Source organism: Alosa alosa, chromosome 22 (genome assembly GCF_017589495.1).
Source record: "Alosa alosa isolate M-15738 ecotype Scorff River chromosome 22, AALO_Geno_1.1, whole genome shotgun sequence".
Classification (NCBI taxonomy): domain Eukaryota; kingdom Metazoa; phylum Chordata; class Actinopteri; order Clupeiformes; family Clupeidae; genus Alosa; species Alosa alosa.
This window is the reverse complement of record NC_063210.1, coordinates 20935827-20953620: the sequence shown is the minus strand read 5'-3', so window position 1 is coordinate 20953620 and position 17794 is coordinate 20935827. Positions and strand designations below refer to the sequence as shown.

Here is a 17794-nt window from a genome sequence, read left to right as displayed (position 1 = left end):
TAGTATTAAGACAACCACATAGCCTGGGAGAACCCAGCCGAACTGGTTACCAAATTTGATGTTGCTCTGCAGGTCAGTCTGGTAAGGAGGCCATTGACACCCATTTTCAATGTTCCTAAAACCCAGGCACCAGTCACAATCACAATGACTTATCTGGCATGGGGCGGGCTTTTTATGATGACAGATAGCAGTGCATTCAACACAACCAATGGCTGCGTTGATGGCAACATGGTTAAACAGATATGAACATTAACCTTACAAGAACGATTTGATTGCTGCACTTCTGAAACGATTTGGTAAGAGTTTAATGCACCACTTTAAGTTTATTTTCTCTGCTGGTTACGCCCCTGTAAGCCTTTCCAGATCCACTCTCAATCTCAACTGAGATATGCTGTCTGGCATCAACCAGGCTAACAACCATAGGCTAACAACCATAGGCTAAACAAATAGTTCAGCTTAGCGGGCTAGCGAAGATTGTGCTGGGTGCTAAAAAAGGTGTTAAAATGGGGTGATCTCGGTGTTAAAATGGCTTTAGAGTCAGAGTCTAGAATTTCTGTGGTTTGATGTTGGTTAGGTTGTCTTGTCGTGTGTGTGTGTGTGTGTGTGTGTGCGTTTTCGTTATCAGAGCTGACAGCTGCTGCAGGGTGGACAGGAAAAGTGAACCTTTTGGTGCTCTGACCAAAATAAACAGGAAGTAGGAAACTCCTGCTTTAGACAGTTGACAGGAGTGTGTGTGTGTGTATGTGTGTGTGTGTGTGTGCGCGCACGCGTGCAAGTGTCAGTGTTCTTGCATGTACTAGGCCTGATGCGTAAGTCTGTGTGCTTGTGTATCATATTCCACAAGTACAGTGCAAATATGTGTTTATGAGAATGTGTGTGTGTGTGTGTGTGTGTGTGATTTCCCTTGCTGTGGCATTTTGTCCTTGTTCTGCCTCAGCTGCAGTGTAATCACAGCCATAGGTCTTTATGGAGGGCAACTCTGAGCGTAGGAAAGAGCCACTAGAGAGGCAACACACCTTCAACCCCCTGCCTCACACACACACACACACACACACTTCCTCTTTCCTCTAACTGGTACATGGCCATTGCTGACAGAGCACAGGATTATATAGCCAAAATAAAGATTTAAGGCCACAGAGGGGCATCCCTCATGGAAACACACACACACACACACACACACACACACACACACACACACACACACACACACACACACACACACACACACACACACACACAGGGCACGAGGGTGCACAGCTGGGCCATTTGAAACTGAAATCAACTCAGAGATGGGGCAAGGTTTTCATTTTGCAAATTGCATTTCAGCACTAGTTCTTAGCTCCTGTCTTAAGGCCAACACCCACTGGCGACCACATTGGCGTCAATGGATTTGACGCTCAAGAGATAGAAACATTTTCCAAACTCTGGCGTTGACGTGCACCAGGCGCAGCCAGTGGGCTTTGCTCCATTAAAAGTAACGGAGTTCTAAACTTTGGTGTCACGTGACGCGCAACATACGCCACCAGTGGCCGTTGGCCTTTAGACAGACTTTAGCTTTGGGTATGTGTGTTGGTGGTCAGTAAGAGCTGAGCCAGTGACCAAACGGGTACAGCTAATAAGTTTAGCTTATGATCCCTACACGTGTGAAGACCATAGCCCCTCCTGTCACAGTAGAGGTGGCCAGCCTATAAGAAAATGGCTCACTATGCAGTTGGTCATTCTCATGTCAAATCCAATATCACATTAAGAGGGGTCCTTCATTTTCTGATGGATAGCGTACGTCATGGTCATGGGTGACATGCCAACCGTTGCTAAGGGCAACCCCCAACATTGTTCGTTTTCATCCCCCGCGGTCTCCGTGATGTATTTGCTTATTTGTTTGTTTTTGTCATTTATATTTCATTAATCCTTTTCTATAGGTAGAGTAAGCTTCAACTGCCTTGGATTGAAGGATGCTGCCGGCCATGCACCTGTATTGCCATGTACTAGTTGTAGTGCGGCAGAAGTGTTGTTAAACAGCCTTTTTGCAGTTTAGCGAGTGTTGTGTTGCCTGTGTATCTGCGTAGCTGAACTGTAGACTATGAGAAGGCTCTTCATTACGTGAGCGTTGTGTTGTTAACTGTGCCTCCTCCGAGTAACCTGCGTAGACGATAAAGCAGTACTAAAGGTTCCAGTCAGACACACTGCACCTAACCATGTCATTCCATGCCCAGCCGTGCCCCCCCTATGCCCAACCGTGCCACTCCATGCCCCCCCATGCCCAACCGTGCCCAACCGTGCCCCCCCATGCCCAACCTGCCCCTCCCCCCCCATGCCCAACCGTGCCACTCCATGCCCAGCCGTGCCCAGCCATATGGCTTGGCTGTCCCTCTGTCTCTCAAGTTCAGTTAAAGTTAGAGTTGTCTGATATTGGGGGTGCTGCTGCTGTGGTGCAAGTGGCTCAGCTGCCCCTTGGCCTCGCAAGCCTCCATTAAAATTTGTGATTTGGTTTTGTAAAGGACCAAAGCACCACAAAGAAAAACAGGATGTGAAAGAATGAAAGTAGCACAATAAACGAGTAGCATGTAGAGTAATAAACAATAAACGGAAAAGCAGAACTACACATGAGGAAGTAGTAGCCTTGTTCAGTCGGCCCCAGGCCCGGCAGGTGTTGAGGCCTAGCACTGTGTGTGACTGACTAATGTTCAGCAGGTCTACACTTTTATCTAAAGCAACACACATTAGCAACGGCGGGTCCCGGAATCAACCGTAGGTCGAGCGATGGTCGGTCGGTGACGTTACCGCTGCTTCACCACATGTGACTCATTTGGACCTCAGGATGTGCTGCCTCACCAGTCCGTAACGTGGGCAGTTCTGCTGTGTGTGCTTGGGTCAGTTTCTGAATGCTGAACACAGGCCACTTGAGACCTCAGGGTGGTGCAGGCCGCCGGTCCATCTTGGACTATGGCTGCAACAGTTAATTAATCGATTAATTGATTAGCTTAGCTGTTGATTGTTAATTAAATTAAATGAAATTAAGCATTGACTGTTTTGGTAATTGATAATCAGTATGTGTCACTCTTTAAAGAAACAACTTCAAAATTCTCTGTTTCTCTGAGTGTGTGTTGTGTAAGTCTGTATTTGAAGGTGTCTGGTTATAGGACTTCAATGAACAGTCTGTACAAGAGTAAAGAGTTTAGTTGCTGTAAATGATATCACAGCAACTAAATATACAGAAGAAGGGAGAGTGTGAGTGTTCTGCTCTTACGAGTGTTCTGCTCTTACGAGAGTGCTCTTACGTCAACAACACTATGCACCATGTGCTCTTGACCAAAGCGCTTGAGCTCCTAGAATGTTCTAGAGGAACTGCTCAGTGGTGGTCAGTACAGACTAGCTCTATTGGTCTGTGTGTGTGTGTGTGTGTGTGTGTCTGTGTGTGTGTGTGTGTGTCTGTGTGTGTGTTGGGGCGTGCTCACTGCATGTCTGTTGGTGCTTTTGTTAAATGGATTAGTCTAATTGACATCAGGACATTCATTGGTTTTTACGCTATACCTTAAGTAAGTACTGTATACTCTTTTGATCCCGTGAGGGGAAATTTGGTCTCTGCATTTATCTCAATCTGTGAATTAGTGAAACACACTCAGCACACAGTGAACACACAGTGAGGTGAAGCACACACTAATCCCGGCGCAGTGAGCTGCCTTCTACAGCGGCGCTCAGGAGCAGTGAGGGGCTTAGGTGCCTTGCTCAAGGGCACTTCAGCCGTGGATGTGGACATAGGAGAGCAGTGCTCAAACACTTTCCCCACCCACATTTTTCCTACCGGCAACCCTTCGGTTAAAAGCCCAAAGCCCTAACCAGTAGGCCACGGCTGCCCCTAAGGTGCTGCTTATGCTGCTGTGCTTTGAGGAGTGTCTGTTGACCACATACCGTATTTTCCGGACTATAAGTCGCACTTTTTTTCATAGTTTGGCTGGTCCTGCGACTTATACTCAGGAGCGACTTATAGTCCGGAAAATACGGTAGTTATGTTTTATTATTTCTATAGTAGTTTTCTTCTGCCTGTGTCTTGGAAGTGGAAGTGCTCTCAGTGGGCCAGTTGAAGTTGGACCTGAGACACCTTGATAGCCGTAGTCCTTCAAAGGGTTATTCATGACCAGGAAGTTGAGTAACCGGCATTAAACACTGCAGGCCAAAGTAGCGCTCGGGGTGGCTCTTGGGCATAGAGATTCTTAGCCCTCCAAAGGAAGTTTCATAGGTTGGACATTTGGATGATACAAATTCATTCAAATGAATGTAGGGCTGATTTGTTTGTTTATGTATGTATGTATGTATGTGTGTGTGTAAGTATGTGTGTATTTGTTTTACTTTTTTTTTTATCAACAAACTTGCACTCTTCCGATTCCAACGCCCTTTTTCAAAATGTTGTGGCCAAATTTCCTGTGAAGAAACTATTTAATAATTTCTCAACACCTTTTTTGTCAGTGTGGGCCCACACTACAACAGTGAAGAGTTGCATACAGCAGTCACACCCTTTTCTACAGACAGACGACACACAGAGGCACACACACACACAGAGACACATACCAAGACACACACACACACACAGAGACACACACACACAGAGACACACACACACAGAGACACACACACACACACACACACACACACACACAGACAGTGATGACACTTTTATTTACATATCAAGTTGTCACACACTACAGGAAAACGATTGGGGGTGCGGTGTTCAGTCATGGGCTACATCCTGACCATGGTATGTCACCCGCTGCCACACTCTCCCAACCTTGGGGCCAAAGTCTCATTGTCCTACATCCGAGTAACCCGACCCAAGTGAGCTCAGCTCAGTGAGAGCTCATTCTCCCTGAAGGACACTCCAGCATGTCGGGTTCTCCTCCAGACTTCACCCTGTTTTCCTGTAGCTCTCGATGCTGAGTTCGATATGTTTACGCTGTACACAGGAGAGCTGGTGTAATTGGGCCTACTGTACAGGGGATCTGATTCTGACACTGACAGCCTGTGCGAGACTAATGGCCCTAAATGGGCTGTGAATCACAGGCACTGGGCAGGCCCCCCCAGGCAACATCCATGGTTCTGAACTACACTGCCAGTCATTAATTCATGTGTGATGGCGCCCTCTGCTGGCACTTGAGATGTTGGTGCAGGGAATGTCGGCAGGTAGAGTCTGTCAGGTGCTCATCAGGTGTCTCTGGTTGTGTTAAAGATATTTTTACAGCCCACCATCAACTTGAGAGTGAGTATATGGCCTTGCTGTAAATTACTAGAGGAATGTCATGATTGTATGGTGCTGTAGAAAAGGGAGTAGTGTGTGTATTTTCTTCCTCATAAGTGTGTCAACAAATTAGCTTACAGTAGCTGTTATTGGCCCTCATTAATGGCTGCAATAGGCAAAGACTGAAAATGGATGTGGGAATGATCCATTGATGCAACCTAATTAAGTAAGACTCACCTACATACCTGAACATGTTAATATATAAGCCTTCTGTCCTGCTCTGCCGCACTGTCATGCTGCTGCTGGCAAACAGCGTGACACGAGTTAAGCTTTTTTTAAGTTGGCAAAAGTTTGATCAACTAGCCAACTAGCTCCGCTGGTGGGAAATCGCATGAGACTCATGAGTTGTAGCGCTATCCTATTGCGTGCAGAGGGAATTTCATCCCGCCCCTTAGATTGAGCACTGCGAATGGTGAGTTCCCAGACCTAGATTGAGACTGTTGAAACACTGTCTGTGTTTGTTTGCCCAAGTTGTAAAAATATTAACGTGCAATTATTTGAAGACAGAGTGTCTTGTTTTTTTTTTTTATCCTGGTTGTAGCCAGCCAGTGCTGGGATTTGGTGATTAATATAGAAAATAACTCTTCAGTTTTCTACACCTGAGCTCATTATAACTGTGGAAGGAATGTGGGTTATGGAATGAGTTGACGTGTCCTTCAATTTTACAGTTGGATTTTAAAACTCAAGCATAAGTAAGTAAGTATATAAACTCTTTTGATCCTGTGAGGTAAATTTGATCTCTGCATTTATCCCAATCCGTGAATTATTGAAACACACTTAGCACACAGTGAACACAGTGAGGTGAAGCACACACTAATCCCGGCGCAGTGAGCTGCTTGCTACAACAGCGGCGTTCGGGGAGCAGTGAGGGGTTAGGTGCCTTGCTCAAGGGCACTTCAGCCGTTCCTTCTGGTCGGGTTCGAACCGGCAACCCTCCGGTTACAAGTCCGAAGCGCTAACCGGCAGGCCATGGTGCTCTATTCTATCTGGTGTTGGTGTTATGAAATATTTTGAGAAAACCTGACTATTCAGTCTACTGACAGGATGTAGCTTAATGATTTGTGTCAATTGAGATCACAGAATACCATGTAAGGACTCTTTTGTGTAATTTGCTGTTTTGTCCAGTAGAGGGAGCCATTGCAGTACTAATGGACGTCACCTTCATTTCCACACACTTTCTAATGTCAGACGAGGACCTGGTCTAGCTAGAGCACCTTGTGGAGGAATTGTTGATATCTCTTGATGTCAAACAGCCCTTGTTATAACAATGTAATTATACTCCTAAATGCAATGTAACCCCCTTACTAGGTTTTTAGGACTGCTTTTAAAACCGCTGTTATACTAGTAATTACAAGCCTGTATAAGACCTATACCTTTCATGAGTAAAGTACTTGAAAAAGCTGTTTAATCAACTTAATACCTTCCTCAACGAAAACAGTAAAAATTCCAATCAGGTTTTTAGATCAAATCACAGCACAGAAACGGTCCAAGTAAAATAGTTAATGATCTCAGACTTTCTACTGGCTTAAACAAAGTCTCATCCTTATTCTTCTAGATTTGAGTGCAGCATCTGACACCATTGATCATAACATTTTAATTCACCACCTTGCGAAGTGGGTTGGTCTCTCTGATAACGTTTTAAACTGGTTTCAAACCTACATTACTAGCAGAGATTTTTTTTTTTATCTTAGTCTAAGGGATCATGTGTCTGTAAAACATGATTTGCCCCTCGGTGTGGCCTGGCCTAAGTGAGCTGCCTTGTTTCCTCGTGGAAGCATAGGGAAAAAAATCAGGGGACCGTCATAAGTCAGCATAATGTAAACTTCCACAGCTATGCAGACGATACCCAATTATATATTTCTGTGGAGCCAACAAACCCTGATGGCTTTCGCTCCCTTATCGCATGCTTAGCCCCCATTAATCAGTGGATGAGCAACAATTCTTTAAACAGGGTTCCCACGGGTCATGGAATTTCTGGAATATCATGGAATTTTGGAAAGTCTATTCCAAACATGGAGTCAGGGAATTTCATATTTTTGGGGGCAAAGTCATGGAATACCAGGGCATTTTGTTGTAGCACTTTAAAGTTTACTTGCCAAAAAAGATAATACAAATGTTTCCACACAGAATTGGTTTATATCTGGTTATTAGCTTTACTGCTTACTTGGATAGCCCAATTTTGTTTATTTAATGCTCATTTATTCATTTCCCGCTCTAAAAAAGTAATAGATTTTTGAATTCTATGCGGCTGCTCTGAAATTATTGGTTGGTATGTTGTACCATACCATTCATTATATAGTAATTCATGGAAATTCAGGTTTTTTTTTTCAGGGATAGTCAGGGAAAAGTCGTGGAATTTTACATTTGACTTAAGAGTGGGAACCTTGTTTAAAGCTAAATGACAATAAAAACAGATAGTAACAGAAACAGAAAGTAATAAGCCTATGTGTCATCTTAGATACAGAGAGAGAGAGAGAGGGGGGAGAGAGGAGAGGGGGGTGAGTGAGTGAGAGAAAAGAAGAAGAGAGGGAGAGAGAGAAAGAGGAAGGGAGAGACAGGAGCGCACATAAGAAAGATGGGGATGCAATCACATTGGTCCCCTCAGAATTATGAAGCCATCTTGGCTGACTTGCTGTACCATATAGCAGTCTGCACACTTTGTCACTTGATGAGCATGTTGCCAGAAAATGGTGTGAACATGGAACAGATACATACCATAACACCGTGTCATGTTTCCAAAGGAACCTTGGATCGACTGTGCATGGCATGTTAAAGGAACTTGAGAGAACACAAGAGAACTGATCTCTGTGTGTGAGGCAGTAGAACTCACCCAGTAGATTGTCACATTTGCGGTATGTCCGCTCATGATATAATATATCACAACTGACTTTCTCACAGGAAGATATAAGCCATCAGCCTTTTCAGAATATTATACACTTCAGTAGGCCACCTCTCTCTCTCTCTCTCTCTCGCTCGTCTTGGCCTAGATTCAACAACTCCAGATGGTTGAGGGTGGGCCTGATGAGCAGGGAGTACAGCCAAGATCTTCACGCACATCTCAAGACTGAGAGAGAGAGAGAGAGAGCAGACACAATAAACAATTGTATTTAAAAAAATAAGATTTAGCAGACACAATAAACAATTTATGTCACTAGATGCTAGTTCCAAAATGAAAATCGTCTTAGGAGAAGACACACAGACAATTGAGCTAGCAGCTCAGTTTGTGTATATGTGCCACAAATTAAGGTTAGAAAGCACATACACAAGAACAGATTCTCTCACCTCTCCACCACCTTAAATCGTATTCAATCCCATCTCATCTAGAACTATCATTTCTAATATGTTATTATTATTATTATTATTATTATTATTATTTAATTTCTTATAATTTATTTTATTATTATTTTATTTATATTTATTTACTTATTTATTTGTTTATTCTTACTTATTTTCATGCTCTTTGTTTCCTCACTAACTTACTTATGATTTGTATGCTTTGACAACACAAGTGCTCTTGTCATGTCATTAAAGCTTTTTTTTTTTTGAATTTGAGAGAGAGGTATGGATGATTTGATGTTAGAAGATATAATGAGAGATAATGGGAGATAAAGGAATGTGGAGAGAGACAAAGGAGAAAGAGAGAGAGAGAGAGAGAGAGAGATAGATGTATGCAAGGAGGGAGAGAAAGAGGAGGGAAAAAGAGAGTTGGATAGTGAGAGAGGGATGGGAGAGAAGGAGGGGGTGGGAGAGAGAGAGACAAAGGAGAAAGAGAGAGAGAGAGAGAGAGAGAGATAGATGTATGCAAGGAGGGAGGGAGAAAGAGGAGGAAGAGGTTGGATAGTGAGAGAGTGATGGGAGAGAGAGAAGGAGGGTGGGGGAGAGTGGCGAGAGCTCAGGAGGGTGGGAGAGAGAGAGAGAGAGAAGGAGGGTGGGAGAGAGAGAGAGAGAGAGAGAGAGAGAGAGAGAGAGAGAGAGAGAGAGAGAGATAGATGTATGCAAGGAGGGAGAGAAGGAAAAAGAGAGTTGGATAGTGAGAGAGTGATGGGAAGAGGAGGGTGGGAGAGGAGGCAGTGGGAGGGAGAGAAAGAGGAGGGAAAAAGAGAGTTGGATAGTGAGAGAGTGATGGGAGAGAGAGAGAGAGAGAGAGAGAGAGATAGATGTATGCAAGGAGGGAGAGAAAGAGGAGGGAAAAAGAGAGTTGGATAGTGAGAGAGTGATGGGAGAGAGAGAGAGAGATAGATGTATGCAAGGAGGGAGAGAAAGAGGAGGGAAAAAGAGAGTTGGATAGTGAGAGAGTGATGGGAGAGAGAGAGAGAGAGAGAGAGATAGATGTATGCAAGGAGGGAGAGAAAGAGGAGGGAAAAAGAGAGTTGGATAGTGAGAGAGTGATGGGAGAGAGAGAAGGAGGGTGGGAGAGAGAGAGAGAGAGAGAGATAGATGTATGCAAGGAGGGAGAGAAAGAGGAGGGAAAAAGAGAGTTGGATAGTGAGAGAGTGATGGGAGAGAAAGAGAGAGAGAGAGAGAGAGAGAGAGATAGATGTATGCAAGGAGGGAGAGAAAGAGGAGGGAAAAGAGAGCTGGATAAGAGAGAGAGAGAGAGAGTGAGCGAGCTCAGGAGGATTCATGCTTGGTTGTCATGTTGCGCCTCAGTGTGAAGCACACAGCACCTGTTCGGACGCCGGGCCAGAGCCAGACAGCAGTCACCAGGGTGTGAAGCACACAGCACCTGTTCGGACGCCGGGGCCAGAGCCAGACAGCCGTCACTCAGGGGCCCTCAGAGGTAACCCACATGGCCATCAATGAGCTCAGTGATTGGCTCAGAAATGATACATGCACTCTGATTGGTTGATGGTGGAAGAACCGTTACTCAGAGGTAACCCACATGGCCATCAATGAGCTCAGTGATTGGCTCAGAAATGATACATGCACTCTGATTGGTTGATGGTGGAAGAACCGTTACTCAGAGATAACCCACATGGTCATCAATGAGCTGCAGGTTTAGGTATTTTTGGCAACTGTAGAGCTCCCTCTAGTGTCGCGATATATTTATATTTTACTATGTTGTTATAAATAGCCAACTTCTCATGAAGTTACCCCTGCTGTACATGCTTTTGTTATGGAGGTGAAGTATTAACAACAAGCAAAAACTATCCCCAAAAAGCTATATCTACTGACAAGGTAATGTTTTATGATTCTCACGAGATTTGTCGGACCGCCGTTCTTGAAGTTGCATGGCTGGTTTTCTCGGTATTGAGTCGCTACGTCTATGCTGCATAGCTATGCTAGGTGAACGATTCGCCTAATAGAATCATCAAATTCGTTATATTAAGGTGAAAAAAAATGACAGTGTAAAATTGCAAAAAGGTGCTGCAAATGGCAGGGTTCGAGTCTGGGCAAGTGCAGGGCTGAGCCCTAAGGTCAACACAATGCAGGTTCCACACAATCACTGAAGTTACATTTAAACTAGTGTTTGTCTTTCTAAAAAATAAAAATGACGCAAACTAGTATGTACAATGTACATACTCTACTCTCATACTCTGGCCTACTCTACTGTATTTTAATGCCATTCATACTTGGTGAGCCAATTGTTTTCTCAGGTGGTACTCATTGTAAAAAGTTTGCGAACCATTGTTTTATGGTATAACAACAACCCATAAAGCTTTGTTTTGGTAAAAAAAATTATAACACCTGCTGAGTTATCAACACATACCAAACTAACACATAAATGTCATAATAATATTATAGCGTGTCTAAGTTCCTAAAAGTATGTGAGCATTGTTACTGTGTTATATGGTTCTGATAGGCTCTGTTACCTGGGCCAGGGTTAGGGTACCACCCCCTTCTGGTCTAATTTGTGTAGTTTTGGGGGAAAAAAGGTAGTGGAGATTACGAGGAGGTGTGTGTGAGTTGGAGCTCCTATACGTGAGTGTAAAAGTGTGTTCTTGTGGCGTGGCTGTGGCCGACAACAGTCAACATTAAACCCGGTTAATGGTAAACTGTCTCTTCATTGGCACAGAACGTTACAATATTATGATATATTGTAATGGCTCACACCGCCTCTTTTTTTTCCAGATCTGTCTACGATGACCAGCCCAACGCCCACAAGCGCTTCATGGAGAAGCTGGATGCCAGGATACGCAACCACGACCGTGAGATCGAGAAGATGTGCAACTTCCACCACCAGGGCTTCGTGGACGCCATCACAGAGCTTCTTAAAGTCAGAGCAGACGCAGAGAAACTCATGGTAAGTCACTGCTCACAGACCTTACTTATTCTATATTATTATTATTTTTTTTTTTTTTTGGGGGGGGGGGGGGGGGGCTTTTTATGCCTTTAATGATAGGACAGTGGAGAGTGACAGGAAGCGAATGGGAGAGAGAGCAGGGCTGGGATCCGGAAAGAACCACAGGCGGGAATCGAACCCGGGTCGCCGGCGTATGGCACAGGTGCCCCAGCCAATTGAGACTTGGGAGTTGAGCCTTCAACAAACTGACTAATAACAAATAGGACAGCACTCCAAATTGACTTTTTTACTTTTTAATCACTTACTTACTTCTCACTTGCCTCCTTTTCATCCTATGCCGTCATGTAAGGAGATGGTAGACAGGCAGATGCCATTGAGGCCAGGATTGTTACTTCTTTTAAATGGATGCTTTCTTTGGCTGAAGCCCATTTGTTAGTTCCATACTTCTCGATGCAAAGCTAGCATATCCCAGAGTTCTGTTGAGGCTTAGCGTTAAAAAAATCCTTTACTAGTAAACTTAACTAAATGTTGTTTCATCGTTATAAAATCCTTAACTAGTAAACTTTACTAAATGCTGTTTCAGACATATTGAGCTGCTCTCTGTACATCCGTCGGCCCACTAATTTGTAACTCCGTCTAATTTTAACATTTCATTTAAACTTCACAATGGACTTGGATAATTGATATGCAATTGTAAAACAGTAAAGAAAAAGGCGACAAATATTGAAAGTTAATTCAATCAAGAATTCAACCAAGCTGTGGTGTAAGAATTTGCTATAGCATCATAAGTATGAGTTTTGTGCCTATAACTGAGACAGATTACCCTGTTGCAGCTCGATAAGCTTCACGATGTTGACTTGGCCATTCTCATGTTTCCCTGCCACTAATGTCCTGTTTCGCTATAAGGACAAGTTTGAGCCAAGCATGGAATTGGTCTGGTTTTCTCGTGCCTCAGACCCACTCTTAAAGACTTCCCGACCCAACCCAGACTGAGTCAGTTGTGCCAGGGATTGACTCTAGGCACAGTGGTATAAATGTTTAATCCAAAGAACCCGCAGTGCAAAGCTCAAAAGCCATTTTGTAACCATTAAAAAATCCAAAAGAAATCGCTTAAATGAATAATTTCAGATTTCTGTTTTGTTTTCAGTATCGTTGCAACAAAGAATACGGGCAGAGTGGAATATGGGCAGAGTGCGCTCGTTGAAAATCAAAAGGCCTTTTCACACAGAGATCACGCTAAATTTGCGGGAAGAGGGGACGTCTTTTTGCCGTCTTTTTGTGTCTGAAAGCGAGGTGAAAATTTGCCGGCCTGCTGATCTGTTCACATGATGCGGCATTTTGGGGAGGCAGGATCAGCTATAGTAAATTAAATTGTGACGTGCAACAGGGGGCGTGTAGAGTGATAGTCGTAGGCCATATGTACGTGGGCTTTTAGATAGGCCTACAGCAGGTGTGTGATTTCAAAAACCATGGCGGGAGAACCGACTGCACTTTGGTTAGCTTGCATTTGCTTTGCTGTTGCTGTTAGAATGTTAAATTCTTGCGATAGATGTCTCCAGACAATAAAACGTAATTTGGAAGGGAAATTGAAGAGAAGAGTTGCCCCTTGCCTTGGCGCATACAATGTACTGTCGCGTGCAATTTATTCATGAAATCGTTCAATATTACAACAATAAAAATAGCTTGTGTACTGTCTTAATTGAAACATGCTTCGCGCACAAATCATAGCCTAGGGCAAAGAGAATGGACATCTCAACAAACAAAGTTTGGGACAACCAAACAGCAGTGTAGCCAAAGCAAATCCTAATTGTTAGGTTACCATAGCTGTCTTTTCTCTGGGCCTATCGGAAATCGCGACATAAGCACATTGGTTTCTTTTTTCTTTTCTTTCTTGTTAGTGTGTTGGGTAGTGAAGCGATAATGCATTTAAAGCTGTAATGTGAGCCAGAGCCGATATGGCCAGAACTGCTGCTCTGTAAAGGTATTTCTGTCCCACCCAAATTTGCTGAACTATTTGCGAAGTAGCCTATTCATCACAGACATCACATGTATCACACGAAAGAGCTTTTTCTCAGCCTTTAAACGATGTTAGTGGTTAGTTGTTGTGGTAAACGGTTCGCGAGAAAAGTAACTTTAATTTAATCATATTTTTTTTCGCCCGTCTCCCTACCCATTCATCTTGGTGGAATACTTTGCGAACTTTCCCTAGATGCCTAGATAAGCATTAGCCTACAATCAGAGGATATACATATAGGGCAGACAGACGCTCATGAGTTCATGCTTTGTTTTATCGCTGGATTTTAAGATGGCCTATTATGGCAACTGATTGCATTCCAAGCTACAGTCAACTCTAGCAGGCATTGAATGACTGGAGACTTTGTGAATTTATAGATTGACATAATGTGCTGTCTCTGTGATTGCTGCTTTTGATCAGTTAGATCAGATCAGATTTATTTGCAATCTCCTGTGGTGGGCTGGACATAGCATTGAAATGCCCGCCCAGATTCCCCTTTCCGCCTTGACCCATTCACACTGGTGGCGGAACGAAAAAACTCGGCAAAATGTCTAGGGGTCTTGGTAGTAAATTTGGCGAGAGACTTTGTCCCGCCGTTCCGCATCGGTCTATGTGAAAGGGACAGTCGTTCCGCGATTCTGGTACATAAAATCGCGGCGATTTTGCCAGTGTGAAAAGGCCTAAAGAATGGTTGCACTCCAAAAATCTTTTTTTCTTGCTGGTTTATTCCATTAGCAACAGGGGTAAAAGAACAAACGTTTCGGCCTTATGGCCTTCGTCAGTGTGTTGTTCAGAGTGCGCTCGTTGAAATGAGGCCTGTTGCTTGACCAGCGCTGGCCCCCAGTGTTCCTGTCGATCAGATGGTGTTGTGGTCCTGGCCAAACTCTCGTTAACTCTCCTTACAGTCGACTCGATGCGAGATTGCACGCACCAAACAACGCGGGGTGGTTCGCCGAAAGGCCTGCAATTAAGACGCAAGCTGTGCGTTACATAAAAAAAAGAAAAAAGAAACGCATATTCAGATAACGAGTTTGTCAAACAAGGTCTCGTTCTTTCTCTTTCTCTCGGCCTCTTTCTCTTCCTGGTCCCAGGGAAAACAGACACGATTTTAATGAGATTTTTAATAAATCCCGATTCACGCTCATGCTTCTTACGATGACCTAATGAGTGGAACAATGTGGGAAAGTCCCTGGCCGTGTCCGACCCTCGCTGCACCTGCGAGGGCACTGACCACTGCTCTGCCCCTCTACCCCTTGCCCAAACCGTGAACCCCAGACCCCCACCCCCAACAACCCCCCCAAAAACCCCCTTCACCCCTCTCATCCAGGGCCTCGGAAAGGGGTCCCTGTGTTCTGTGATGTGAGGCACCCACCCGGTGTCTGTCTCATTCAACAACGCCGCGGAAGAGAAAGAAAGAAAGAAAGAAGGAAAGAAAGAAAGATCGAACGAGCGAGCAACGGAATGAACGAACGAACGAATGAAACGAGAGAGACCCAATGTTTAATTACCAGAAAAATGTCCCGCGCACAAAGAATGGCGCATAGAGCTCATTGAGGTTATCAGGAAGGGGACGACTGGTCAATTGGGTCATTGAATTGAATTGTTTGACAGGGCTCAGGGGAGCAGCTCGAGTTCAAAAATCCCCAAGTAAAATCGAGAAGTTTGTCACAGAATCTGTTGGAAAGGGCTGTCACAAGCGATTACGGCGCATAAAAGCGTCCGGAGCGACCTCGGGTTCGAAGCCCCGCAGCGCGTTTAATTTGAATTTTGCACGCCTTTGTCCGTGCCCCGTCATGAAGCATGATCTGATTACAAGGGTGAGCAGCTACAACAGGGGATTGTGGGGGCTTATTTGTCTAACAAAAGTGATATTATGTTTTTAAGGGACAAGTGACGGACACTAATCAGAGACTTCAGGAGGCCGGGAGAGAGGTACAGTCAACCGCTGTGACGGGTTTCTTCTTCTTCTTTGGCTCCCTGTGTGTGTGTGTGTTTTTGTGTTTGTGTGTGTGTGTTTGTTTGTGTCTGTGTGTGTGTGCATTTATGTGTGCGTTTGAGTGTTTGTCTGTGTCTGTGTGTGTGTGTGTGTGTGTGTGTGTGTTTTGTGTTTGTGTGTGTTTGTTTGTGTCTGTGTGTGTGCATTTATGTGTGCGTTTGAGTGTTTGTCTGTGTGTGTGTGTGTGCATTTCTGTGTGGCGGCGCCACCATGAACGGGTAGATATGAAAGGAGAAATAGAGTTGGGTGGGTGGGGAGGGGTGGCACCATGAAACGACTGAGGGCTCGGGAACAATGAGATGGGGCTGGTGGGTGGGTTATGGGGGTGGACGGTGCCGTTAATTGTCACAGGGCATTTCACCCTCTCTGACCTGGCCCTTATGTAAGGTGACGGCCCAAACGGAGGAGGTGATTCGCTGTCGGCTGCAGCAGAGGAACATGGCCACCACCGTGGAGAAGCTGCAACTCTGCATCCCGGGTGAGGACCTCAGGGGCACGACCTCACACACACACACACACACACGTATTTTAGACAATGCAGACACACACACACACGCACATGTAGACACACACACAAGCACACATGCACACACAAAAACACACACACACACGCAGACACACGCAGACACATGCACGCACTCAAACACACACACAGACACAAATTCATCCAGACAGCTACACACACACATACACACACATACATATGCTCACATGTGCACACACTATATTAACTCAGATTTACACACACACACACACACACACACACACACACACACACACACACACACACACACACACACACACAAATAACTCTCTTAATCATGGTCACTCAGATCACACAGAACACACACAGACAGAGCTGTCAAAACCTGTCCTAATCACACATGCGCGTGCACACACACACACACACACACACACACACACACACACACACACACACACACACACACACACAGAACTAACTGCCAAATAATGTTCATTCAAAAAAACACACAGAAACATATCAAAACAATCCACAGCACATACACACACACACACACACACACACACACACACACACACACACACACACACACACACACACACACACACACACACACACAGAACTAACTGCCAAATAATGTTCATTCAAAGAAACACACAGAAACATATCAAAACAATCCACAGCACATAGACACACACACGCGCACACACACACACACACACACAATACACACACATACAGAACTAACTGCCAAATAATATTCATTAAAAAAAAAACACACAGAAACATATCAAAATAATCCACTACACATACACACACACACACACACACACACACACACACACACACACACACACACACACACACACACAGAACTAACTGGCAAATAATGTTCATTCAAAGAAACGCACAGAAACATATCAAAACAATCCACAGCACATAGACACACACACGTGCACACACACACACACACACACACACCACTATCTCCAACGTCCCGTGGTCAGGGTTGTATGAAAGAATTTAAGCAATGCAAAATATACAGGGACAAGTGTTGAATGATACGTTGCTTGTTTAGAATGATGTATTATTAACAAGGACTCTTCACCTGGGCTAACAGAGATCTGTCACAGTATAAAGCATGAGGTTGTTGAAATGTCAAGCTTTTGTAGTACATGCTGATGTGCAGTTTATTGGTACTTTGGGTTTGATGTATTTCCTTCTGACTTCTTACTTCGTACTCTTTTTGTCCTGCGCAGTCCTTGAAATGTACAGCAAACTGAAGGAGCAGCTGGAGTCTAAAAGGTACGATAATTATTTCCATTCCTATGTTGTGAGGTGTTTTGGATTGAAACGACAGTGACAAAGTTGAGGGGTTGCATGTTAGGGTTTTGTGTGAAAAACTTTTTATTTCCCCTTTTAAAAGTCAGAGGATGAGTGAGTTCAGGAAAGTAAAACACCTTTCTCACGTCTCTCGTGTAAAACCGTGCAAATCTCTCACTCGGCCTTAAAAAGCGACGGTTGACCCTGAGCATGCCCCCCCCCCTCCTCTTTCTCCCTGTCCCTCTCTCTCTCTCTCTCTCTCTCTCTCTCTCTCTCTCTCTCTCTCTCTCTCTCTCTCTCTCTCTCTCTACTGTCCCTCTCTTTCTCTCTCTCTCTCTCTCTCTCCACTGTCCCTCAGTGCCGTCACACTGTCGCCAGCCCTCAGGCCCGAAATTGAGGCAATTAGCGCAGTGTGTGGTAGTCTCCCCGGCCCATACGGTCAG

At 44.5% G+C, this 17794-nt stretch overlaps 1 protein-coding gene across 9 annotated transcripts in view; it reads left to right on the top strand.

Annotated features, from left to right (window-relative positions):
* Nucleotides 1–17794, top strand: part of exoc6 (exocyst complex component 6) — a 60169-nt gene that overhangs the window by 3824 nt on the left and 38551 nt on the right. For all 9 annotated transcript variants that reach the window (XM_048233038.1, XM_048233043.1, XM_048233040.1 and 6 more), the window contains exons 2-5: nucleotides 11363–11534; nucleotides 15433–15480; nucleotides 15932–16022; nucleotides 17288–17333. In XM_048233038.1, the coding sequence (XP_048088995.1) occupies nucleotides 11363–11534; nucleotides 15433–15480; nucleotides 15932–16022; nucleotides 17288–17333 (357 nt within the window). The remainder of the gene's footprint in view (nucleotides 1–11362; nucleotides 11535–15432; nucleotides 15481–15931; nucleotides 16023–17287; nucleotides 17334–17794) is intronic.